The sequence below is a fragment of the Syngnathus typhle genome, linkage group LG1 (assembly GCF_033458585.1).
Source record: "Syngnathus typhle isolate RoL2023-S1 ecotype Sweden linkage group LG1, RoL_Styp_1.0, whole genome shotgun sequence".
Taxonomy (NCBI): domain Eukaryota; kingdom Metazoa; phylum Chordata; class Actinopteri; order Syngnathiformes; family Syngnathidae; genus Syngnathus; species Syngnathus typhle.
Window position 1 is genome coordinate 4416874 of NC_083738.1, and position 27080 is coordinate 4443953.

Consider the following 27080-nt stretch of genomic DNA (forward strand, 5'->3'; position numbering starts at 1 on the left):
AAATGTACCCTACACAAATCCGAAACATTTCTTCGCTATCGAGTTTGCTAGCGCATGCGCAGTGATACTGACCGGCAGAATAACATCCGGTTGTTCCCAAAGAGGCGGGCCGGTGGCGCACTGGGTAGCACGTCCGCCTCACAGTTAGCAGGGTGCGGGTTCAATTACACCTCCGGCCCTCCCTGTGTGGAGTTTGCATGTTCTCCCCGGGCCCGCGAGGGTTTTTTCCGAGCACTCCGGTTTCCTCCCACATCCCAAAAACATGCTTGATAGGCCGATTGAAAATTCCAAATTGTCCCTAGGTGTGAGTGTGAATGGCTGTTTGTCTCTGTGTGCCCTGCGATTGGCTGGCAACCGGTTCACGGTGTCCCCCGCCTACTGCCCGATGACGGCTGGGATAGGCTCCAGGGGGACTAAGCCGTTCAGAAAATGGATGGATGGATGTTCCCAAAGATGATCTTTTTTCTGAAATAATTTTACGTTGACGGACTTAAGTAAGAGTCAAAATTTGGGTGCATATTATACATGGGTACAGGCTTTTTTCCAGCATTGACATGCCATTTTTAGGGTGCGTATTATGCACGGGGGCGAATTCTGCATGAAAAAACACGATAGTTCCACAGACATACATTTGTCATTTGCTCGCACAACTATATTTTGTGACAACTGTTTTTTGTGTCACAACTGGAAGTGGGCTAGGCACAGAATTCGGGGCAGTCACCGAGGAGCTAATCGGTCCTCCTTCCTTGAAAGACTGATTAATGTCGATTATGACATTCATTACATCATTATTTTAATTATTACTTCAATTATTATGGTATTTACGTGAATGATATTTACCTTGCGGCAAGCCCGCGACCCCCGTGGGGATACAGCGGTACAGAAAATGGATGGATGGATCGATATTTACCTTGTAAACGCATGTTTATTTAAATTCATAATTCACGGAGGGATGTTTTGTACTATTAGGAGATATTTAGAGTTATATTGTGGTATATCAAGTTCAATTATAATTGCATTTACAGGAGCTATTTTCAAATATTTTGGTGCATATGCTGTTCTCAGAAAAAAAAAACGTCTGTGTGAAATAAAATTCGGGTTTTTGGGGGGGGGGCGCTCGGAAGTAGTCTCGATCAGTGAAGAACCGCAACTGATTCCAGTTTACTGTCGAGCGTTTCTTTATTAGACCCACAGTTTTGTGTTAAACTTTATGTGGCCACGCCCTCTCCAAGCAACGGACTTGGATGTCGAGGCCTCTGATTGGCTGAGAGGGGCCGAGCGACAACACCTGCTTAACTCCTTCATCCAAATTGACACGCGCGACTCTGAGAGATATAGCAGCATCCAAGGGAGCGCATGCATTCATTTCGACACCGAGCCGCAGCTGCGCGGTTCCCACATCTAAGGTGAACTATCACGTGCCATCCAGGCACGCTTTCCACGGATACTGGCGGATCTTTGCCGGAGAAGAGGCGGAGACGCAATGTTTCTTAAAGTGGCCGTAGCGCTGCTGGTTCTCTCCGTACTGGAGCAAGTGGTGGGCTCGGATAATATCGATATTTACGACACCCCGCCGGAGAAACCTGCCATCCCCAAAGGACGCCTCTCCTTGCAAAATACAGGTTAGCAACAGAGTGCAATTAATTAAGAGGCTATACGTGGTGGAGCCAGTAGGACACGTGTGTGTAAAGGGGAGCGTAGGAGTCGGGTCCAGCCATTAGGATATTTCTTTACAGCTTTATGCTGGAATGCGTAATATAGGAAGACACAATGCAATATATTGATGTCCAAATAATTGTGCAATGGAATTTAGTATGTTGCCAATCAAATCATAGTTTGTTCTAATGCAAATACGTTACCCAATCTTTATTGAGCAAAGGCATTACATTAAAAGAAAAATCCCGACTGCACACCAACAAACCCAAACGTCACAAACAGGAGATACACAGGTTAATTGTGTACCTTCTGCCATCTAGTGGAAGATAATTTCATTTTTCTGCATGTACGTCGCTGACATAGATGGGTAATCAAAGCGTTACATGTGTACTATATGTAGTCAATAATTTCAGTGAGTATAATCTTTTTGCAGATTGACCTCAGGCAATTGGTCATGTGTAAGATGGTACTTCTAGTCAAAGACAGTGTGACATCCTCACAACTAATTACTTGTTTTATGAGCTTGCACCTGTATACATTATAGAATGCAGCCCCAATCATTCGCTGTAGCCGAGGTATTGGAGGCTGATTCTCTTGGTAAAATGACAAATTCCACAGCGGGTTTAATAGTGGACCCCCGCCCCCTTTCCCCCTCCAAGTCCCGCAACAGCAGTGTGTAACTCAATGCTCGTACGATCCAAGCACATTCCCCTGATGCCAAAACAAGCACTGCCATCAGCGGCTCACTTTTCCTGCACTCTTAAGTTCAACTAAGGCCTACAAACCAGGTTGTTTGTGTGCCGATTTTGCACACAAAGCTTTCCGAGCTAACTTACCATTGATCACGCTTACTCGAGTCCAACAATTGTGATGCAGAACAAAAAATCTCGACTTTCAGCAGTATTTATGTGGCTTGTCCGTGTCATTCACGACTGTAGTGAGTCAGAAAGTGTGATGCAGAACACAAAATCTTAAGTGATTGACTTTCAGCAGTATTTATGTGGCTTGGTCGTGTCATTCACGACTGTAGTGAGTCAGAAAAGGAACAACCAGTAAGCAGTTTCCACCGAGTTTGCTCCTGTTTACAGTTGTACATATTCTCTAATTATTGTGTAATATTTAGCCAACTTAAATGATGGCATGCACAGTGGAGTCTACCAGAAGAAATTAAGCCTGCATGCATCTGTAATGCACCATCCAATGTTGAATTCAGCCATAGCAGGTGGACCATGGTGCAGTTATTTCAACCGCCAAGGGAAATAAGACCTTAGCTCCTCTTGTGTCCTGCTTGTATTTTTCTTTTTCAGGCTAACCATTCACTTACATTTGTGCAAATATTTGTATGCGACGTGTCCAGCAGCTTCACTTTCAACTCACTGCTGCTGCCACCTCACGCAACATGTTCTATTCTTATTCCAGCTGAGATCCAGCACTGTTTGGTGGGCGCAGGCGACGTCGGCTGCGGCGTGTTTGAATGCTTTGAGAATAACTCCTGCGAGATACGAGGGCTGCAGGAGATCTGCATGACGTTCCTGCATAATGCTGGAAAATTTGACTCTCAGGTATTACGGGACTGTTTGCAACAATTGTGTAACCAGAGAGCAACATTCCTGAACACTGACTCGGTGCTCCAGACTCATCTGCGAAGATTTATTTTTGTTTGCGCATGCCTCAAAAGAGGGGATTGGTTTTGTAAAAATGCAACCATGGCATCACCTTTTCTAACTGCTTAAGTTGATGCACATAACAGTTATGACTAAGTTTCAAGCTGGCTGGCCAAAAGTCAATTAAGCCAGTTTATTCAGAGCTGTTTGTAATAATTCCACACGTGCATGGTGGGCTGGCTCTAACATTCTTTACCATTATGTGAATCTTTTTACTTGGCACAGTGTGCCTGTATTACCTCCGAATGGGACATGATTTTGTATTGTCATTAACTATATTCTAGTGTGACATCACTTGCTGTTAGTCTACGTGATTTGCTTAATTGTAGTTATTGAAATTGTTCCCCTTTCTTCACCATTCTGTGGCATTTGTTTAACAACCACAGAGTGAATGTTTGTGTGGACAAAGATTTGCAGTGTCAGCACTATTTTGGGGCTGAAATGATATGTTTGGCTCCCATTATAATTTAAATGGAGAGTACGCCATTAATGACATGCCTTTGTGGTGGGTTTTTCCCTCTTTTTCCAGGGTAAATCCTTCATCAAGGATGCTCTGAAATGTATGGCCCACGGTCTTCGCCACAAGTTTAGCTGCATTAGTAGAAAGTGTGTTTCCATTAAGGAGATGGTGTTCCAGCTGCAAAGGGAGTGTTATGTCAAACACAATCTGTGCTCCGCTGCTAAAGAGAATGTGGCCGTCATGGTGGAGATGATCCATTTCCAAGATCTGTTTCCCAAAGGGTAAGTGATTGGACAGTGTGGTTTGAAATAAATGAAATAAATAATAAAGTGTGTGTGTGTGTGTGCGCGTGTGCGTGCGCGCGCATGTATGTGTGTGTGTGTACCTAGTCCTTATGTGGAGCTGGTGAATATTCTACTGGGTTGCGGAGAGGAAGTGAAGGAGGCGTTAACTCGTAGTGTCCGGCTTCAGTGTGAGCAGAACTGGGGAGCTTTGTGCGACAGCCTCAGCCTCTGCTCCTCCCTGACGCCCTCGCCCTCAGCTGCCGAGCAACGCCGCCCCTCGCCATCCCACCCACAGCTTGAGCACCCTCGCCACGCACGCCACGGCGACAGGGACAAAGCCAGCAAGGCTGGGTTCCACACCCACCCTCGCGGTCGCAATCAGGGACTGCGCCGCCAGGGTTCAGATGTTGGTGTTGCAGTAGAGCAGGAAGACCCAGAGGCAAGTGACATTAGGAGGTGAAAATATGTGGGAGATTACAACACTGATAACCCTTATCACCATCTAATAGCACACTTGGACATTGACACACACACACACACGCACACACACACACACACACACACACTGAGCAGAGGGAAACAAATCCTTTTTCTATGTTTATTTTTTTCACCTTCTCCAGTCATTCCAGCAGTCCCACGTGGTAAACTTGCAGGGCAATTGTGGCATAGCATGTATTGTTACTAGGGGTGTAAATCGCAGGTTTTGTCACGATACGATATCGATACAAAGAGCTACGATACGATATTTGCCGATATCTTAAAGCCTGCTGCGATTCATTCACGATATATCACGATATAGTGCTCTACGATCGATATATGTATATTTTTTTTTACTAAAAAATATACCGTTTTTTTCCGTGTATAGTGCGCAAAATTTAACTAATTTATTGTCCTAAAATCTGGGGTGCGCATTATACATGGGTACAAAAAAAAAAATTTAATTTTTTTTTAAATTTTTTTTTTTTTTTAAGTCCCAATGATCGTCACACACGCAGGGAGGCAATGGGTCCCATTTTTATAGTCTTTGGTATGGTCTTAACTAGGCTGGATGTAATTTTTTTTTGTTGGCGTTGATTTCTCCGACTGCCCGTAAACGCACCACCGCGCACGGGAAAGACGCGGCTCTGTATGGGAGAGACGTTGAAGAGGAATAAAAACACCCTTGGAAACCAAAACTTGCCCCTCGTCGTGACTCAGAGCCGCAACAAATGTTTCGGATTTGTGTAGGGTACATTGTGAGACAGCAAACGAGCAGGTGATCGAGCAAGCCTTGTCTGATACGAGAGCATTGCGGTCGCATGGAGCGTGTTTGAAGTGAACAGCAGAGAAGAAAGGAACAAGCCTAGTTAAGACCATACCAAAGACTATAAAAATGGGACCCATTGCCTCCCTGCGTGTGTGACGATCATTGGGACTTAAAAAAAAAAAAAAAAAAAAATTAAATTTTTTTTAAAAAATTCATAAAAATTGGGTGCGAATTATACATGGGTACAAGCTTTTTTCCAGCATCAGCATGCCATTTTTAGGGGTGCGTACTATACATGGGGGCGCACTATACACGGAAAAAAACGGTAGAACAATATCCTGATTTATAACAATTCATACGCAAAATCAACAAGGTACTGCAAACTCTTTATTTAGGAAATTACAAGAGTATTGTAGTATACAAAGTGCTTATTTTAACACTGAACTTTGATGTCGTGTATTTTCTTTAAATGTGCGGCGAGATTTGTGGTCCTTGAATATTTGATCACCGCATGGCAGGATTTACAAACTGCGCGTGTTTTGTCCGTTGAGCCATCTTTTCTTTGGAATCCAAAGTGCTTCCAAACGAATGACTTGAAGCCTAAAGGGGAGCCAATTTCCTCATCTTTTTGGACACTAGCCATAGCACCAGCCCAGGAGCCGCGTACTAGTTGTTGACTCCCCTTTCACGTGCCTGCTCTGCTCACAACACAACAACGCCGCGCATCGCTCCCGGAAAGAGGAAGCAAGTAACAATGAACTGGATTTCAAAATAGAGTTGCGTCTAATGTCTGAGGTCAAACACGGCGATATAAATCGATGTTTACGTTTAGCATCGATCCCAATAAATCGTAGAGCATTATATCGATTAATCGATGAATCGTTACAACCCTAATTGTTACGCCTGACTGTAGGCCACTTGGGTTTTTGTTTTTCTAACAAATGATGGTTGTCATTATTATGATTATTTCTATTTTTAGGACTGTTTTTGCTCTAATCTAGCATTTCTTTAATCCTACTTAATGTCAGATTTGACTCTTTGTATTATTTATTTTCTTCTTTATGCAATGTTGAAATATACAAATGTAAATAGGTGGGAAAAGTTATCTATATTTATATGAACATGTATAAATATAGTAAAATCTAGACGTTAGAGGTAATATACAGTGTTTTCCTTACAGTATTGCACCTATCTCACATTGTTCTGTAGATATGTAACATATACAGTCTTGTTTGCAAGTGGAAATGTGTCTTGTAATTGTATAGCTACTTGATAGTGGAATACCAATTGTACATGTTTGAAGTCCACTTCTGGCACATATTAATCATTGCGCATCGACACCAACAGAAAAGTAAAATTAGAAAACGACCAAACAATTAATTGATTCCGCATCAGGTAAAACTTCAAATTGTTGAAAAAATTAACTCCCTGCAGACATGAGTAATTAACTTGGATTTTCTTTTTTATTTCTATGCAGAAAAAAGTCAGATCATTCATTGAACAGAACAGACAGATGTTACTTTTAAGCTGTTCTTGAGCACCGGCAAACGTTTCACCATTCTCTTCATCCTTCTTTTTCATGTAGCCATCCGCACGAGTTACATCTCACAGGTGAACTATTAGGCAACGAAAGGGCGTTCTATTAAAAAAAGTGGGGTAATTGAGTGTTCTGTCTTTATGATTTTGAGCGACAAATGTCTTTGTTGTTGTACTTTCGTTAGCTTTTGTTGGACTGCTGAAAGTCTAAGACAGGGGTCCCCAAACTTTTTCCTGTGAGGGCCACATAACCTTTCCCTTCTCTGATGGGGGGCCGGTGTCTGTTTGTAACAGAAAAAGTGTGACGATCGTAGGGGAGCTTAAAAAATGTATTGTTTTCCAGAAAGCCACACATAACCAAATAACGGTTATATAATAACCCTTTCCAGGTTCTTTACAGAAAAAAAGTCAGGAAACAAATAATAACACTATAAATGAAATAAATAATAACTAAATAACCCTCTCTGAGTTCTTCACAGAAAAAACAGGAAATAAATAATAACTAAATAACTCTCTCTGGGTTCTTCATAGAAAAAAAAACATGGAACATTAATTTTCTGTTGTGCCATGCACAATCTTAACAGATAAAAGTTCAGCTCAGGTGTCAGAGCAGAATCTCTCTGACGTATATGAGCAGTCTCTTAAAGTTCTTGTGTTCCTTCCTTATAATCCTTTTGTAAATTCCAGTAGGCTTGTAGACACCGCTGTCTTTTTTGTTAAAGTTTGCTAGTGCGTCATAGTCTTGAGTAAAATTTGTTGTGGCAATTCTTAGGCGAGATCCGAGGTGTTGGTCCGTTTACCTCGATCTGTGACGGGTTGATGTTGACGTTCATGTGGCTGAACGTCACGTCGCGTACGTCGAGCCAAATTGGCCACTCTCTTTTAAACGCTCGCCACTGTGTCCACCTTGCTTTTCCTTGGGCGACTCATTTTAATGGAAGGATTCCAGGGAAAGGTTTGTGGGTGGCTTTAGCGCAAAACTGCGTCTGAAAGCTCAGCGCGCGAATTACAAGAATGCTGTCGTCACAGCCCACGCTCTAAATTCGGGACTGATACAAATAGAGCGCGAGTGCGCCATGTCCATACACGCACTTGTGAGTGTGCACCGAGCTTTCTAACACGGCTTCCGGTAGTAAATGCGCAGGCGAGCGCTTCCCCATCTACTGGGGAAACGCAGTCATTGCAGGCAAAATGACCCAAAAAAAAGTTTAATAATACAATTTGTTCAGGGTTGGCGGGCCGGATTAAACGGTCCCGTGGGCCGTATCCGGCCCGCGGGCCGTAGTTTGGTGACCCCTGGTCTAAGAGAACAAACCATGTGACCCACCATCAACCCTCTCAACAATCTACTACTTAATTCGACCAAGCATCATCTATCACCAAGTCCTGTATGTGTGCTCATTGATCTGGGCTGGATTGAGCCATGTCACCCATTGCTGTGCCCCCCCCCCCCACACACACACACACACACACACACCTTGCATACACCCTTGAAAGTAGTCCCCCTCTGCAGCAATGTGGGGGCCTGTTATTCAGTCTGTTTAAGATGCAGGCAATACATCAAGGACCCAGGAATAGGGTTACATCCACACATGGGATATGTTATTATAAATGTTATATTTACAGAGGCCACCAGAGCATTCCTCTGGGCCTCATCCAAGAGCCAGCAACTCCAGGAGGCAAGCCTGTGTAGGAAGGAGCCGATAAAAACCTTCTCTCAGACACAGGCTGCTGACCTTTTAAGGCCAGCCATGCTTTTGCAGTAGAAATCAAGTTCAGAAGCATGTCATAAATCACTTCCAATGGCAATGTACAATCAATACAATTTCACTTTTCATTTTGTTAGCTGTAATGTAAAACCCTGTAATTTAGAAATCAATACAAACTCCATTTTTAAAAGTTTTTCCCCCCCTCCATTCTGTTAGAGGTTGGCGACCTAACGAGACCTAAGCTATTTTTATTGACTATGTACTGTATATGTGTAACATGACATTCTCTGTAATATAGAGGCTTTTCTTTATATATTTATATGTACATGTATGTATGAATGGTTGGAGAACAATAAACTAACCTGTTCCTTTTATCATCACCCCATGATGTATTTTATGTTCCTTATATACCAGTGGTTCACAACTTTTTTGTGTTCACAAAACCTATCTGTTGGAATAATTGTTTTTGCAGAAGCGCTGGTCGGCCTGAACCGGAGGCCTCATATGTTCGCTCAAGCAAACATATCTGTCTAGCTCTGGGGAGTTCTTCGACTCCCTTCCTTTTCTTATCTGTGAGAGGCCCTCACTAGTTATGAACAGAACACCTTTGTTCTTTGTTTAGTTCAAGAGAAGTTCTTTCTCTTTTATACTTAGTAGTTTCTATTCATAAACTGTTGTTGACCGGGACAGTTTTTAAGTTATCCCATATTTACTCCATGTTTGTTTAAGTAGACTTCATGCAAGTTATCTCACTTCAACTTAACGTTTGTTGGAGTGTATGCACGAGAGGTATCTGATTATTTACTCATTATTATTATTGTGTGATACTTAGCAAGAAAGTCTGGAGTGTTGTTTTACAGGGACACGGCACCCAGCACGTTTGAAGATCGCAGCCTAGGACGAGACTGCCAACCAACTAAGGACTGACTGCATTGCTGGGGTCACATATCGGCCAAGGCCTCGCACCACACAACATCCTTTAGTTAGCTAAATCAGTGTTGCCACAGCCACAATCTCCCCTCCCTTTAGTGTAGCAATGCCTCTTGTAACCAGGGCAACCCAAAATAAAAAGAGGAGATAGCGGAAGAAGAGTACAGAATTTGTGGAGGACTAACTGGGCCTTCTACGTAATTCTCCTCGTGAGCAAAAGGAACACTGGTTGTCTTCTCCTCTTCTTTCAGTGTATAAAATAATGTCTTGTGGTACTTAGACCTGACACTATCATACAATGAATACCCCCTCACTCATGGGTTGATGATTCGCCAAAAGTAGAATGTAACACTTATTTTATGTACTAAGTCATCCATCCATCGATTTTCTGTACCGCTTGTCCCCACGGGGACTAGAGCCTATCCCAGCAGTCATTGGGCAGTAGGCAGGGGACACCCTGAACACGGTTGCCTGCCAATTGCAGGGCACACAGAGACAAACAACCATTCGCACAAGCACTCACACTTAGAGGCAAGTTGGAGTGCTCAATCAGGTTGCCATGCATGTTTTTGGGAAGTGGGAGGAAACCAGAGTGGCCGGAGAAAACCCTCACAGGCACGGGGAGAACATGCAAACTCCACACAGGGAAGGCTGGGGATTGAATCGAACCTGCACCCTCTGAACTGTGAGGTGGATATGCTAACCAGTGCGCACCGCGCTCTGAGAGTCATTATTTTTTAATTCTCAGGCATCACTGTATCTTCTTTTTCAAGTCAAGTGAATTATATTTATATAGCCTAAACTTGTCTCAAAGGGCTTTACATGGCCTCAGTTGACGATAAATCTCGACATCCGCTTATCTTAACTCCCAGGAGGGCAAGGAGAAACTCCCAAAACCTCAACTGGGGGAGATTTTTATTAACTAATTATAAATAATTAAACAACTTAATTAGTTTGATTTAAAACTTAAACATAAATTGATCACCATCCATCCATCCATTTTCTTCTGCTTATTCCTTCTCCCCAGCCACTTCATCCAGCTCATCCCGGGGTATCCCAAGGCGTTCCCAAGCCAGCCGAGAGACATAGTCTCTCCAGCGCGCCCTTGGTCGTCCACGGGGTCTCCTACCGGTGGGACATGCCCGGAACACCTCCCCAGGGAGGCGTCTGGGAGGTATTCTGATGAGATGCCCGAGCCACCTTGTCAGGGTTTTCCAAACTATCTTGATCTGTGATTATGTTGGAATGTATGTAACCGGTAATAAATAACTTAGCTTGTCCCATCCTACACAATGTCGTAAAACATCCCCTGCTCTGCTAATCTAGAGGTCAACAGCTTTAACTTGTTTATTCAGTCCACTGTCACCCCCACCCTTTTTCTCTTAATAAAGATGCTCTTGTGGGAAACGAGAGTCAGACTTCATTCGACCATCGCTGTAAGCACAGCGACGAGTGAACTCTCCGCCTGCAGGTGTCTAAAACGACTAACTTGTCTCCGAGTGGTTCTTGCAAAATAAGTTAGAGTGAGCACCACTCTAACACACCTCATCTGGCTCCTCTCAACGTGGAGGAGCAGCGGCTCTACTCTGAGTCTCTCCCGGATGACCGAACTTCTCACCTTATCTCTAAGGAAGAGCCTGGACACCCTGTGGAGGAAACTCATTTCGGCCGCTTGTATCCGGGATCTCGTTCTTTTGGTCACGACCCATAGGTGAGGGTAGGAGCATAGATGGACCGGTAAATTGAGAGCTTTGTTTTTTGGCTCAGCTTTCTCTTCACCACCACGGACCGGTACAGAGTCTCCATTACTGCCAACGCTGCACCGATACGCCTGTCGATCTCGCGCTCCATACTGCCCTCACTCGTGAACAAGACCCCAAGATACTTGAACTTCTCCACTTGGGGCAGGATCTCGTCCCCGATCCGGAGAGGGCATTCCACCCTTTACCAACCGAGGACCATGGACTCGGATTTGGAGGTGCTGACCCTCATCCCAACCGCTTCACACTCGGCTGCGAACCGCTCCAGTGAGAGCTGGAGATCACGGCTTGAAGAAGCCAACAGCACCACGTCGTCTGCAAAAAGCAGAGACGCAATGCTGAGGTCCCCAAACCGGACACGCTCAACGCCTTGGCTGCGGCTAGAAATTCTGTCCATAAAAGTTATGAACAGAATCGGTGAAAAAGGGCATCCTTGGTAGAGTCCAACCCTCACTGAAAACGAATCCGACTTACTGCCGGAAATGCGGACCAAACTCTGGCATCGGTAATAAAGGGACCGAACCGCCTTTATCAGTTGGGTCGGCATCCCGTACTCCCAAAGCACCCTCCACAGAACTTCCCGAGGGACCCGGTCGAACGCCTTCTGTGTGTGATTCCTTGAATGTAAACCAGCGGTGTCCAAACTACGGCCCGCGGGCCGCAGTCCAATTTTTATTGGCCCGCAGCAAATTCTGAAACCATAATTGAATATGGCCCGCACAAGAAGCTCGAGCTCAACTCTGTTGCACTTCTCAGTTTCGACACTAGATGGAGCCCGCCAAACAAATGAAATCAAGCAAAGAAAAACTTTTACCGCGAGTCCCCAGAAATGGCTGCACCGAAGAAACGCAAAAAAACAAGTGAGTGTAGAATATTTCAAACACGTTGGGAAAATGAGTATTTCTTCAAAGAAATCAACAGAGAGTGTCTCTTTGATTTGTAATGAAGATGCTGTGATGAAAGAGTATAATGTCCACGCATTTACTCCCGGGAGCCGTGTCAGAAAGCTCGGTGCACACTCACAAGTGCGTGTGCGTACTCAATAGTACGTAGTATTTTCATCTATCAGTGCCGAATTTCGAGTGTCAGCTGTGACGTCAATATTCTCGTAATTCGCACGCTGAGTTTTCAGATAGTTTTATGCTAATGCCACCCACAAACCTTCCCCTGGAATCCTTCCATTAAAAAGAGTGGCCCGAAGAAGAGAAAGGTGGACACTGATCCTGATTGACTGATGGATCTGTGACGTCACTCGGACACTCCATTAGGTACACACCCATTTTGAGGTGTACCTCCTGATTGGCTGTTGGATCTGTGACGTCACAAGGACACTCCATTAGGTACACAGGTTTCAGGTTTACCTAATTTTTGTTTTTTCCTCAATAACAGGCCACTTGATTAGGGAAAAGTCACGATCAAAGCTTAAGTGAAAGTGCCAATTTGAAACTCATGTAAATGTAAGGTATTTCAAACAGTTTGTTCAATGTTAACTGATTCTTCAGATATGAATGAAAGGCAGAATGTGTTTTTAGAGTTGTTCACATCTGCCTGAATGGGTTATATTTGGTTATTTTGTCATTTGAAAAATAAAGACAATTGTGACAATGAAATTTGTGTGTATTTGCATGACATTTTTGTAGTTAAAAAATGTCTGAAAAAACTATTGGCCCCCGGGCACCTTCACTTTACTAAATCTGGCCCTCCTTGCAAAAAGTTTGGACACCCCTGATCTAAACTAAGGATGTAATAGACATTTTAAAAAGAAATCAATTATTCTGAAGATGAATGAATGAATGAAGGAATGAATGAATGAATGAATGAATGAATGAATGAATGAATGAATGAATGAATGAATGAATGAATGAATGAATGAATGAATGAATGAATGAATGAACGAATGAACGAATGAACGAATGATTTGATTTCTCCAGGGAAATAAGTTGTAGAGCACCATATTATTAACGGGTTTATGAAATGACAGTGAATAATTAGTTATTTCTAACCCAAATTTTGGGTGTGGTGATAGAAAATGACCACTAAGTGGAGACATTTGTCAGCTGTTCTCCAGAGGGAAGTTGAAGCAAAGCAAAGCAGGTGTTGTGCTTGATTTGGTTCCCCCGTGAGATTTTGTTCCCCCTGCCGCGGGAGCGCGCACGCCTTATTTGGAAAGCAAAAACCGATGTCGTACGGCGTTGTACGGCGTCAGCACTACGTTGTTTTCAATAAAAACATGAAGAACTCATGTTTGCGTCAGTCAATTTTAATTTTTATAAAGGATTATTCTCATTTGATGTCTTTAAATTCATCCGCGTTCTGCCTTTGAAGCGGGGTGCGTTCAAAAACCAGTCGTACAGGCGGAATGCTCATTCACTTCACAAAAACGCAACAATATAATTACGTGAGCTCTTTGCATAAACCTCGATGCAAAGAAACTCCTCTTTTTGGGTACAGGCTACAAGGAGTATATATTACAAAGGAGACTTTCTACTTAATTGTGATCATCATTCATCCATCCATTTTATTTTATTACTCAGGTATTTTCAAAGCAAATTAATATTGTTGCATTTATTAATTTGCTTTAACATGACAGCGCAATATAATTAAAAGCGGACACGATAGCAATGTCAAACGTGTTCATTTAAGAAAAAGCCACACACGTTTTGTGATCAAATCCTTCATAACGAGAATGATTTGAGTGAATTGATTTGAATGAATAGTTGAGAAGAAATTTCAGTTCTGTAGGCTCCTTTTGTCCCAAGCAAAGTGACAGATGGTGGGGAGGGGGGATAAAAATTGTAACAAGAACTCTATAAAAAATGTCAAGCCGTGAGGATATGTTTACCCCATCCCCCCGCCACCCCCTTTATTTTGAGAACGGTGAGTGCTGGACTCCAGCAGTTTTTTTTCTGTCTTCCTTGGTGTCCTTTCAGGTTGTGTGGTCAATTTGAACAGGTTCCCTCATTCTTAGGCCAAATTACAGGGGGGGGACAAATCCTCACAGCTGCCCCGTGAGAATATGTCCCCCCCCCCCTTATTTTGAGAACGGTGAGTGCTGGACTCCAGCTGTTTTTTTTCTGTCTCCCTGGGGGTCTGTTCAGGTTGTGTGCCAAATTTGAACAGGTTCCCTCATTCCTAGGCCAAATTACAAGGGGGGAACAAATCCTCACAGCTGCCCCGTGAGAATATGTTCCCCCCCCCCCTTATTTTGAGAACGGTGAGTGTTGGACTCCAGCAGTTTTTTTTTCTGTCTTCCTGGGGGTCCTTTCAGGTTGTGTGGAAAATTTGAACAGGTTCCCTCATTCCTAGGCCAAATTACAGGGGGGGAACTAATAGGGGGGGGGAACAAATCCTCACAGCTGCCCCGTGAGAATATGTTCCCCCCCCCCCCCCCCCCTTATTTTGAGAACCGTGAGTGCTGGACTCCAGCTGTTTTTTTTCTGTCTTCCTGGGGGTCCTTTCAGGCTGTGTGCCAAATTTGAACAGGTTCCCTCATTCCTAGGCCAAACTGGACTCCAGCTCTTTTTTGTCTGATGATTTGGTGGGTGGCGGCGGGGATGGGGTAAACATATCCTCACGGCTTGACATTTTTTATAGAGTTCTTGTTACAATTTTTATCCCCCCTCCCCACCATCTGTCACTTTGCTTGGGACAAAAGGAGCCTTCAGAACTGAAATTTCTTCTCAATTATCCATTCAAATCAATTCACTCAAATCATTCTCGTTATGAAAGATTTGATCACAAAACGTGTGTGGCTTTTTCTTAAATGAACACGTTTGACATTGCTATAGTGTCAGCTTTTAATTATATTGCGCTGTCATGTTAAAGCAAATTAATAAATGCAACAATATTAATTTGCTTTGAAAATACCTGAGTAATAAAATAAAATGGATGAATGATGATCACAATTAAGTATAAAGTCTCCTTTGTAATATATAGTCCTTGTAGCCTGTACCCAAAAAGAGGAGTTTCTTTGCATCGAGGTTTATGCAAAGAGCTCACGTAATTATATTGTTGCGTTTTGGTGAAGTGAATGAGTGTTCCGTCTGTAGGACTGGTCTTTGAATGCACCCCGCTTCAATGGCAGAACGCGGATGAATTTCATTCATGTGTTTCGATAGTTGTGGGGTCGTCACTAATTATTTGTGTTTAGATAAATGTCTGAGCTATAATGGTGTAATTAATTATTAAAACTTGAAAGTATCTGTTTATTGTATTCATTTATATGTTTAATAAAGACAAAGCCCTCACAAAACTGTTGTATTTATTTAGAGTTTGATCTAAATTAGCCTTGAATAAAGACTAAGCAGTCACATGAATTAACAGGTCTTAATGGACAGCCGGACTCGGACTCCTGGTCAAGAGGCCGGACTCGGACTCGGTCCAAAAATCCGACCGAGTCCACAGCCCTGCTATGAACTCAGATTCAGTCATTGAATGTACAATCTCACCTCTCACCCCCTCCAGCACATTGTGCGATCCCTAAGCAGCTCGTTTAGCAGCAGACTTTTACACCCACGGTGTAGGAAGGAACGGTTCCGCAGGTCATTCATTCTCTCTGCTGTCAGACTTTACTACACGCGTGGCACCTGATAAAATTATGTTTTGTCTCTACTCGCGACACTTGTATTTGTCCTTGTCTGTTATTTTTCCTTTTTTGAAAATTTGGCACTTGTATTCTTGCACTCGTATGTGCTGCTGTGACAAGTAAATTTCCCCGCTGTGGGATGAATAAAGTTCTATCATCATCATTATCATCATCATATGTATGCATATACAGTGATCCCCGCCACTTCTGTCATGTGCCGTGCCACCTGCCCCCCAGCAGGTAACTTTCCACCGCAGACTATTAGCCACACCCACTCAACAATCACCTGCACTTGTCCCCGCTCGTTAAGATCACTATTCAAACCCCATGAATCCAACCAGCCCCTGTCAGTTTGTCTTGTTACTACCTAGTCCTGTTCGCCCGTTTCCATGGCTGTGATACCAGCCCTCATGCTACCCGTGCCTTGTATCTTGCGACTTGCTTCCCAGTTGCCGACACTACTGCACAACTGACCGACCACACTCAAACGCCGCCAGCCTTAACCGGAGTGCCCGGAGAAAACCCACGCGGGCCCGGGGAGAACATGCAAACTCCACACAGGGAGGGCCGGAGGTGGAATCGAACCCGCACCCTCCTAACTGTGAGGCGGACGTGCTACCCAGTCTTCACAGAAAAAACAGGAAATAAATAATAACTAAATAATAGGGGTGTAAATCGCGGGTTTTGTCACGATACGATATCATATCGATACAAAAGAACACGATACGATATTTGCCGATATCTTAAAGCCTGCTGTGATTCAATCACGATATATCACGATATAGTGCTCTACGATCGATATATATATTTTTTTAAAATAAAAAATATAGAACAATATCCTGATTTATAACAATTCATACGCAAAATCAACAAAGTACTGCAAACTCTTTATTTAGGAAATTACAAGGGTATTGTAGTATACAAATTGCTTACTTTAACACTGAACTTTGATGTCGTGTTTTTTCTTTAAATGTGCGGCGAGATTTGTGCTCCCTGAATATTTGATCACCGCATGGCAGGATTTACAAACTGCACGTGTCTTGTCCGTTGAGCCATCTTTTCTTTGGAATCCAAAGTGCTTCCAAACGAATGACTTGAAGTCTAAAGGGGAGCAAATTTCCTCGTCTTTTTGGACACTAGCCATAGCACCAGCCCAGGAGCCGCGTACTAGTTGTCGCCTCCCCTTTCACGTGCGTGCTCTGCTCACAACACAACAACGCCGGGCGCACTGCTCCCGGAAAGAAAAAGCAAGCAACAATGAACTGGATTTCAAAATAAAGTCGCGTCTAATGTCCGAGGTCAAACACGGCGATATAAATCGATGTTTACGTTTAGCATCGATGCCAATAAATCGTAGAGCATTATATCGATTAATCGATGTGTATCGATGTATCGTTACACCCCTAGTATCGATGAATCGTTACACCCCTAATTAACAGCGTTAAAAAAATATTTCACCAAAAAACTACTATCAGTGATTCTTATTAAATACGACACTGTTATGATGAATAACATTTTCCATCACTTCAGCGCCTGCACGTCAGATTTATGAAATATGTTTATCTAATGAGGCAAAATCACATCCAACGGCAAACATTCTGACTAGGGGTGTAACGATACATCGATATACATCGATTAATCGATATAATGCTCTACGATTTATTGGCATCGATGCTAAAGGTAAACATCGATTTATATCGCCGTGTTTGACCTCGGACATTAGACGCGACTTAATTTTGAAATCCAGTTCATTGTTGCTTGCTTTTTCTTTCCGGGAGCAGTGCGCCCGGCGTTGTTGTGTTGTGAGCAGAGCACGCACGTGAAAGGGGAGGCGACAACTAGTACGCGGCTCCTGGGCTGGTGCTATGGCTAGTGTCCAAAAAGACGAGGGAATTTGCTCCCCTTTAGACTTCAAGTCATTCCTTTGGAAGCACTTTGGATTCCAAAGAAAAGATGGCTCAACGGACAAGACACGTGCAGTTTGTAAATCCTGCCATGCGGTGATCAAATATTCAGGGAGCCACACATTTAAAGAAAAAACACGACATCAAAGTTCAGTGTTAAAGTAAGCAATTTGTATACTACAATACCCTTGTAATTTCCTAAATAAAGAGTTTGCAGTACCTTGTTGATTTTGCGTATGAATTGTTATAAATCAGGATATTGTTCTATATTTTTTATTAAAAAAAAAAAAATCTATCGTAGAGCACTATATCGCGATATATCGTGAATGAATCGCAGCAGGCTTTAAGATATCGGCAAATATCGTATCGTAGTTCTTTATATCGATATTATATCGTATCGTGACAAAACCCGCGATTTACACCCCTAATTCTGACCAAATACTAGGGGTGTAACGATACATCGATACACATCGATTAATCGATATAATGCTCTACGATTTATTGGTATCGATGCTAAAGGTAAACATCGATTTATATCGCCGTGTTTGACCTCGGACATTAGACGCGACTTTATTTTGAAATCCAGTTCATTGTTGCTTGCTTCCTCTTTCCGGCGTTGTTGTGTTGTGAGCAGAGCACGCGCGTGAAAGGGGAGGGGACAACTAGTCCGCGGCTCCTGGGCTGGTGCTATGGCTAGTGTCCAAAAAGACGAGGAAATTGGCTCCCCTTTAGGCTTCAAGTCATTCTTTTGGAAGCACTTTGGATTCCAAAGAAAAGATGGCTCAACGGCCAAGACACGTGCAGTTTGTAAATCCTGCCATGCGGTGATCAAATAGTCAGGGAGCACAAATCTCGCCGCACATTTAAAGAAAAAACACGACATCAAAGTTCAGTGTTAAAGTAAGCAATTTGTATACTACAATACTTTTGTCATTTCCTAAATAAAGAGTTTGCAGTGCCTTGTTGATTTCGCGTATGAATTGTTATAAATCAGGATATTGTTGTATATTTTTTACAAAAAAAAAAAAATATCGATCGTAGAGCACTATACCGCGATATATCGTGAATGAATCGCAGCAGGCTTTAAGATATCGGCAAATATCGTATCGTAGTTCTTTATATCGATATTATATCGTATCGTGACAAAACCCGCGATTTACACCCCTACCAAATACATAATCTTGAAGAATCAGTGAAAGAATACATCTAAATAAAGTAATAAAGAAATCAATAGTATTGTTGGTTTCCCTTTTTTGCTAGTGCATCATAGTCTTGAGTAAAATTTGTTGTGGTAATTCTTAGGATAGAACCGAGGTGTCGGTCCGTTAACCTAGATCTGTGACGGACTTTGTTGACGTTCATGTGGCTGAACGTCTTCTCACACACGTAGGTCGAGCCAAATCGTCCCGTTTTTTTAACATTCGGCACTCAGTGTCCACCTTTGTTTTCTTCGGGTCACTCATTTTAATGGAATGATTCCAGGGGAAGGTTTGTGGGTGGCATTAGCGTAAAACTGTATCTGAAAACTCAGCCCGCGAATTACGAGAATATTGACCTCACAGCCGACACTCGAAATTCGGCACTGATAGATGAAACTACTACGTACTACTGAGTACGCACATGCACTTGTGAGTGTGCACCGAGCTTTCTGACACGGCTCCCGGGAGTAAATGCACGGGTGGGCGCTTCCCCATCTACTGGGGAAACATAGTAAATGCAGGGAAAATGACCCCAAAAAAAATTAATAATACAATTTATTCAGGTTTGGCGGGCCGGATTAAACGGCCCCGTGGGCCGGATGTGGCCCGCGGGCCGTAGTTTGCACATTGTCTGGGGTAGTGAGTGCAGCATAGAAGGGACATAAATGAGCTGTGGCTGGTTGGCCTGGTACTAAACATACAGAGGAGACAATATTGCTAAAGAAAATGACCTATAAAAAATCTTATTATCTCTAGATATTTTGCATCGGTACTAACAAATCAACATATAAAGCATTGTTGCAGAATTGCAAAGGCATTTACATTTGGTCAGAATAGGCAGCATCAGTAACTCCAACTGGAACTGAATCATGTTTTGGTTGAACAAGTTTAATGCAAGTCATTTTACTCCAACATGAATAATGTATAATGCAGCCCCTCATTTGAAGAGCTTCTCTGTTAGAGTGAGAGTGGAAAATGAAAATCAAGCCTAGCAGCATGTACACATGTATGCTTTTCGACACAAACAAAAGATTTTAAAAATATATTATAAGAGTGAAATGATTCTGGAGAAAATTACGAGGTAGTGAATTTCCTGATCTGTCATGAGCTGCTGGGTGAGGTGGAGGGCCAACTTTGTTTAATCGGATCGTGCCCACTGCATTTTTCACTAAATTGGTGAAAATAGTGCACCACTCTGCTTAACCCGTTTATTTTGCCTGAAATGACCTCATTCCAAAAAGGTCTTAGACAAACATTACAGCAGGATATCTACATTTGATCATTAACGTGCTCCCCTGCAACTCCTCCCTTTAAATTCAATGCATCCTTATGTGGGTGGAGAACATGTGCCATTTGTTGAATTAAGGCGTGCCATAGCGCGGCTACACGATAATTATCCAATCAAACGGAAGATAACGGGGCGGGACTAAAGTGAAAACCCTGACGCTCATTGGCTTCCTGGTCGCAGTCAGGGCGGGGCTTGGACTCGGAAGTGTCCGCCGACTGGCTCAGCTGTCATCTGGATGAAAGGAGAAACCACTTACACCGACCGTCTGTGAAATGCAGAAAAAGTACAAACGCTGAAATATGGCAACATCAAAACGAGGTCATGACGCCGAACTGAAGGTAGTTATGACCAAGTTGCTACCGATTTACTCGGTACTTTAGGGAAGCAGAGGCAGTTGCAATGCGTTGTTTCGAGGTGAAAATTTGATGGCTTTGCTGTGTGACATTGAACATACAGGGCACGAAATAGACAAGGGCGTTTAAATAGCCAACTCCATTTGCCACTTGTAATGCCTGGTAATTTCCACCGAGCTTCCGTCCGTGATGGTGTCGCGTACTTTCGTTCGTTTCGTTTGACACTGTTATCCGCAGAAAGCGCTTTAATGCTAGCCAGCTGCTGTGCAAATATGCTAGCGTTGTGTCAACGTCCCTTGAGCTAGCATAGCGGATCCAGTAAGAGAACTACCCTACATTGAGTACCGACGATAGACGTCATCAGCATTTTCCTGTATTTAAATGGCTACGTGTGAGGAGGTCATTGCTTAGAAAGGAAAATTTCACGGTAGGTGTCCACGCTGTTGCCCACCTCGGCGCAGGCCGGTTCTGTCACAAATACACAGTAATGCTGCGGGGTGCTTTAAAATAGCTTGGTTCGTGTGCATGATGAAAAGGACACATGCAAGGTGGTGGAGTCGATGTTAGCTTTGCCGCTAGCTGCGCAACGACCTTTGTAGGCGTCAAGCCGGCCGTTTAGTTGCTGCCTATGCTGGTTCTTTTGGGTGTTATCCCTAGTTGCATTTACCAGCATTATCACCCCAGCTAGACGCATCTTTCGTTTCTGTTCTTGCATTAGAAAACAAACATGATGCGATGTAAGTACTAATCCACTGCCATACGTATATGTTGTTTTTAATAACCAGACTCATTCAAGGTGTACTTTGATGTGAGATTTTTCATCATTCTAATCCAATTGTGCAATTGTTCTCTTTTTCAGGATTAAAAAAAAAATTGGTGAAAGCCTAAACCTACTGAATATTTACTGGGTGTCCTAAATGGGGGACTACGGGTTTGGAGTTCTGGTGAAAAACAGCAGTGGTAACAATTCTGCTTTCCCTGTAAGGATCCCTCCACTACTCCAACCCCAGCACCCTCACCATCCCTCCAACCCTCCAAGCCCCCCCTCCTTTGTAAACAACACCTGCTCCACCAATGGGGGAAGTGGTTGGCTGTTCCCTGCAGTAGCCCAACAAAGTAGCATGCAAGATGAGATTCTGGAGTCGGACAAGTCCAAGGCTTTAGACCTCCAGGAAATGCAAGAAAAGGCTCAGGTCCAGGCTCAGCCTCAGGCCCTCTCTCTAGGCCAGCAGGAGGCTGGCGCTTCCTTAGGAGATCAGGAGGGAGCCCTTCCTGAAGACAACTTATCGGAGAAAGGTTCTCTGGAGAGCAGTGGTGGGAAGGAGAAGCTAAGGATGGAGTCACCAGTGCTAACTGCGTTTGATTACCAGGATACCCTGGGAATGGGTACAGGGTGCACACAGTCCCCCACTTCCTCACTGACGAGCTTCAACAACTGGTCCCCTGCTGTTCCTTGTACCCAGTCTCCAGTGGTAGGTGATGATGTTGGGGGCTTCTTTGGGCCTGCTGGCTCCAATGGGAATGCACCTCCTCTGCTGTTCCAGAGCTTCTCCCACCACACCGGGCCTGGCTTTGGTGCAGGTGGCAATTTTTCCCCACAGATTGGACCAGTCTCCCAGCACCATCCTCCCGCACCTCAGCCCCCGCCCTATCATCCTCACGGACAAGGCGTTCCACCGCAGCACCGGCGCTCTCCGGCAAGCCCTCATGCTCCTCAGCCCTCCTTTCCTCCGCACGCTCATCGGACTGGAGGCTTCCCCCAGCTGCCCCACCTCACTCCTGCCCAGAGCAAACACCCTTCACCCTGGGGAAGCTTCCAGAGCCCCCCCACACCCACATCAACCACCTGGAGCCCGGGCAGCTATGGAGGCTGGGGGAGCACACATGGGGTTCGAGAATACCGACGTGGTGTAGGTGGAGGAATGGCTGGCCTTAACTCCATCTCTCCGCTAAAGAAGTCCTTCCCCAACAGTCAGGTAGATTCAAATGTCCCGCGTCATCAAAACGTGTGTACATGTAAATCTGCAAAGTGGATGTTGATATTGTTTTTGCATAGTAATTGACATTGAATGGCTACTATTATCTAGTGGTATTTTATAAGGGTTGCTTAACTTAATAAGTTGGACATTGGTCCACAGGCAGTACAACAGCACTTGTTTTGTGGTTGCTTTGTCTCAATATTGTATACTGTTTTATACACGTAAATATTAGGAATTAAATGTTTCAATATGACGCATGCTATATTCCAGAAAGTTAGATTATTTTAAAAGATCATTTCCGTCACTACCGTATTTAGTGCATCTAGTCTTTTAGCTGCTAGTAGCTATGTAAGCAGGTGCCTGATTTAAAATATGTTATGCAATTTCATATTAAGAGTAGTATGAATACAAAATAATGTTGGCCTGTGGATGAAAGTCTTCCTGTTCCTCAGGTTCCTTCCCAGAAGTTTCCCCGAAATAACTCTGGCTTCAATCACAAGGGTTGGGTGGAGGATGCTGTGACCCGCAGTGATAATGTCTACCCTTTCCAGGTGAAGCTATCACAATATATCAATTAATTTTGTTTAGCTGGTTGTGACGCTATGGTCATGTCTTCCACTGGGGTTCCTGTAGGTCATCAGTGAGAACTAGTATGTCCTCCTTGGGCCTTATAATTCTCATACAATTGACTACATTTGTCTGCAAATGCATTAGCCATTGACAAAATAGGATACGTGATGGTCATGTGTACGTCACTTAGCCGGAGGGAATTATTCTCATTCCCTGGCTTGCTTACGCTCATTTCAGAAGTCCTGTGCTATATGTAAGTATACTGATGCTTTGTCTGCTTTAAAGCCTCTTAAATGTACATCACGCTTTGCAGAATTTGCTTCAAATGCCAAAAACATGCTTGGTAGAACAATTGAGTACTCCAAAATGCCCCTGGGTGTGAGTGTGCCCTGCTATTAGCTGGCAACCGGTTCAGGGTGTCCCCCGCCTACTGCCCGATGACTGCTGGGATAGGCTCCAGCACGCCTGCAACCCCCGTGGGGACAGGACACGACCGACCGACCGAAAACATTTTGTTTCGTGTCATTGACTCCCCCAGGATAAGTAGGGTTAGGGTTATTTTAGTTTGTGAATTTTTATTCATACAGTGAATGTTGCCAGGTACCTATTGTGAGTAATCCTGCCATACATGCATTAATTATCTGAACCGCTTCAAGAGGGTAATTTTCAATAAAGAATTGCTTTTTTGTGTAACTAAATGTGAACGAAAGCTCACCAAAAGTACAAAAACAAGATGTCTGTAGCACCCCACTCCCTACAATGGTTGAACAAATCCCTGTCCTGGTACATTTGACCTACAGCTACAAAAATTGAGCGTAACATGGCGCTTCTAAACGTACAAAAATGACTGGCAATTTTATGTTTTCAGTGTAATATATGATAGGGGCTGGGCATCAAATTTTGTGGTTTTACTCACTTGAAATTGTGAGGCATGTCACAAGCCACGACGTACAAGAAAGGTCTTCCACTTTGATTTACTTTGAAATTTTCCACCATTTTTGGGGACCTTTCTATTGAGACAGCTAGAGATTTTTGTTTGATTGTTTGCAAACTTTGTATGTTTGATTTAAAATTGAAGTCATATTTCAACAAACGCCAACAGATTTAATCCGATTCTCTTCAAACTGAGCGTTTTTTAACAAGTTTTGACATGAAACATTGCCAATACAAAATAATTTTTTTGTTGCCATTCACCCCCCCCCCCCCAAAACATGGCTGTATAGACCCCCCCCCCCCCCCCCCCCACACACACACACACAGACACCAAATTTTAACGAAGTACTCCCAGTTCTACATTTCCCGTAGATCCCTGAAAATTCACCTACATACATAACAGCCCAAGACCCACAAAATGTCTTTGGGAGTCACATACCAAACTTAACAGGCAGGCCACCAATTTGACTTCATTTTGGAATTGTGAGCCATTGTGCTGTTTTTTTTTTTTTTTTTTTTTTTTGGAAGATCTAAACAGGCACATTGATGAAACTGTGCACACATCAGGCCTGGCTAAAACATTTATATTTTAGAGAGATTTTGCGCCAGGACCCCAATGAGGCCAGTGTTGTGAGGACCCTTTAAAGCTCCTTGCAGTTGGTTTTCATTACGTTTTTGGGACAATGTTTAATTTTGATTTTTTTTTTTTTGTAATATGGTGTATTTGTTAGATGAGAGATGTTTTGAAAAGGCCACAATAAGTATTTTTTTTAAAAAAAAACATGGAAATCTGTGATGAATGCAGTGTTGTCTTAAATTATGTTCAACAATATAACACATTTGACCACTTCGAATTGATTGAAGTTGAATACACTAAAGTTAAGCCTATATACCTAATTTCTAGTAAGTAGCCCACTCCCTCCTATATGTTTATAAACGTGGGCCTCATCGAAAAAAATGAGGACACCTTTGGCCTATGCAGTTTATTATAACCTTGCTAACCACTAGCAGCTAACTGTGTCAGGGCTGACAGTGCCTCAGGTGGTGATGGAAAAACTGTGAGGAGGCTAATTGTTTCTTCCTCTCTTTTTAGCAAGAGAGAACCCGCTCCTTTGATGGTTTCAACATGCACTCTCTGGAGAACTCGTTGATTGACATAATGAGGGCTGAACAGGATTCCTTGAAAGGTTAGTTCTCACAATAACAATAGTGAGGATGAGCTCTGTTGCTGTTGGCTATAAATAAATAGAGCCTTTATATGACAGAAGTTTTAGGTGTCTTCGCATAGCATGCAGTTAAAAGTGTAGAAACACAGTAGAGGAAAAAATTGAAAATGAAAATTGTATTTTGTACATAATGTACAGGACGTTTTTTAAATGTATTTATTTATCGACGGTAACACCCAGATGTTTACGGTTTGGCATTTGGGAATTCAGTTATTCGCAGATTTTTGCGAGATTCACCCATTTGCTGTTTTTTTTATTTTATTTTTTTATTTGCTAATAAGTATTGCTTTGGCGACATCTTGATTTGTGAAAGTGAGTTTTAGTGCTTTACTATCATCCTATGAGGATTTAAAACAAAATCCATGCTTTGCCACCATCTTGTAACATTTATAAGGCAATTCTTTTTTTATGGGGGGATTACTTCCAGATTTTTGCTATTGGCGTCAGAGCTCTGTATACTTTTTAAAAACTTCAGTCACATACTATGTATTATAATAGATACATTATGAATAAAATAAGACATCTAAACAATGATGAATGAATTTTTATTCGTCTCAAACATGTAAACAATACATCAATAAAGCAAAGAAACAAAGTTAAAGTCATGTAAATTGACTTTGTATGAGTGCTAGATGCAAACAATACAAAATACAGCACATAATGGGCAGTATTTACATACCGTAATTTTCGAACTAAAAGTCGCACCGGAGTATAAGTCGCACAAGCCATAAAATGCCCAAAAAAGCGAAAAAACAAAACATATATGTCGCTCCGGAGTATAAGTCGCATTTTAGGGGGCAATTTATTTGACAAAATCCAACACCAAGAACAGTCATGAACGAGCAACAACAGGCTAAACGATAGCTATGCTAACGTGACATAAACACAAACTAAGAGCTGAGAACGGCCCTAACGTAAAATTCAGAGTTATTCAAAAAACTATTACATAAATAACACGTTAATAAAACCATCTGCGTCACTCCAATTCATTAAATCCATCAATCGTCCTTTGTCAACAATGCGTGCGCGCCGCTGACGGCTCTTGCACTTCAAAATATTCCACAGGCCCATATAACGATATATAAATTATATATCAAATAAGTATTATATAAGCAATAATGTTAGCAAATCATCTGTGCACTCTAAATCATTAAATCCATGGATCAAATTCCTCGTCCTTTGTCAACATCGCCGCGCGTGCGCCCTGACGTCAGCCTCGTCGTTATTCCACAGATCTACTCGATCTTTGTCCTTTATGCAAACAACCGCCGCGCTGCTGACGAGAAGAGAGCTCCGTCGAGTGACTCGCGACGTCGCGCTGCTGACGTCAGCAGCCCTTCACAGCAAAGCGCCAATCACATGTGCTTCTTCTTCTACTACTACTACTTTGGGATTTGGCTTCATAGAGATACATAGAAACACTAGATGATCGCTTTAGCTGGTTGACGACGTGCAGACCTGTCCACCATCTTGAACCGGGAGTCACGGGAAATGGTCATGCTGACGTCAGCAGCGCGACGCGACGCGACGTCGCGGTCGCGCATCAGCAGCGCGACGCGACGTCGCGGTCGCGCATCAGCAGCGCGACGCGAGCGACGCGACGTCGCGGTCGCGCATCAGCAGCGCGACGTCGCGTCAACAGCGCGGCGGTTGTTTACATAAAGGACAAAGATCGACTCGTCCAGGGACGGTGAATCGGGCTCTTTCACTTCCGTGGCTGGAAGTCCACGCCGCCACACACCTGTAAGTTTGTTTTGTTAATTAAAGAGTCGTTTACCAAACCCACGTCTTTCCTTGA

The 27080-nt window shown here is 43.2% G+C and overlaps 2 protein-coding genes across 4 annotated transcripts in view; both read left to right on the forward strand.

Moving 5' to 3' along the window:
* Nucleotides 1-1304: 1304 nt before the first annotated feature.
* On the forward strand, nt 1305-8929 carry stc2a (stanniocalcin 2a). The gene is made up of 4 exons (XM_061284281.1): nt 1305-1622; nt 3076-3218; nt 3850-4061; nt 4170-8929. Exons 1-4 carry the CDS (start codon nt 1484-1486, stop codon nt 4522-4524), a joined length of 849 nt encoding a protein of 282 aa, XP_061140265.1. The 5' UTR covers nt 1305-1483; the 3' UTR covers nt 4525-8929.
* An 11477-nt stretch (nt 8930-20406) lies between these two features.
* LOC133151356 (cytoplasmic polyadenylation element-binding protein 4-like) overlaps nt 20407-27080 on the forward strand; it is a 34948-nt gene continuing 28274 nt past the window's right edge. For 2 of the 3 annotated variants that reach the window (XR_009713894.1, XM_061274315.1), the window contains exons 1-4: nt 20407-20559; nt 21434-22550; nt 23006-23104; nt 25150-25243. Coding sequence is in view for 2 of the 3 variants with exons in the window: in XM_061274315.1 (XP_061130299.1) it covers nt 21492-22550; nt 23006-23104; nt 25150-25243 (1252 nt within the window). In the remaining variant the exon portion in view is untranslated. Of the gene's footprint in view, nt 20560-20634; nt 21002-21433; nt 22551-23005; nt 23105-25149; nt 25244-27080 lie in introns of those variants that run through there. The other variant, XM_061274321.1, reaches the window with a different exon arrangement.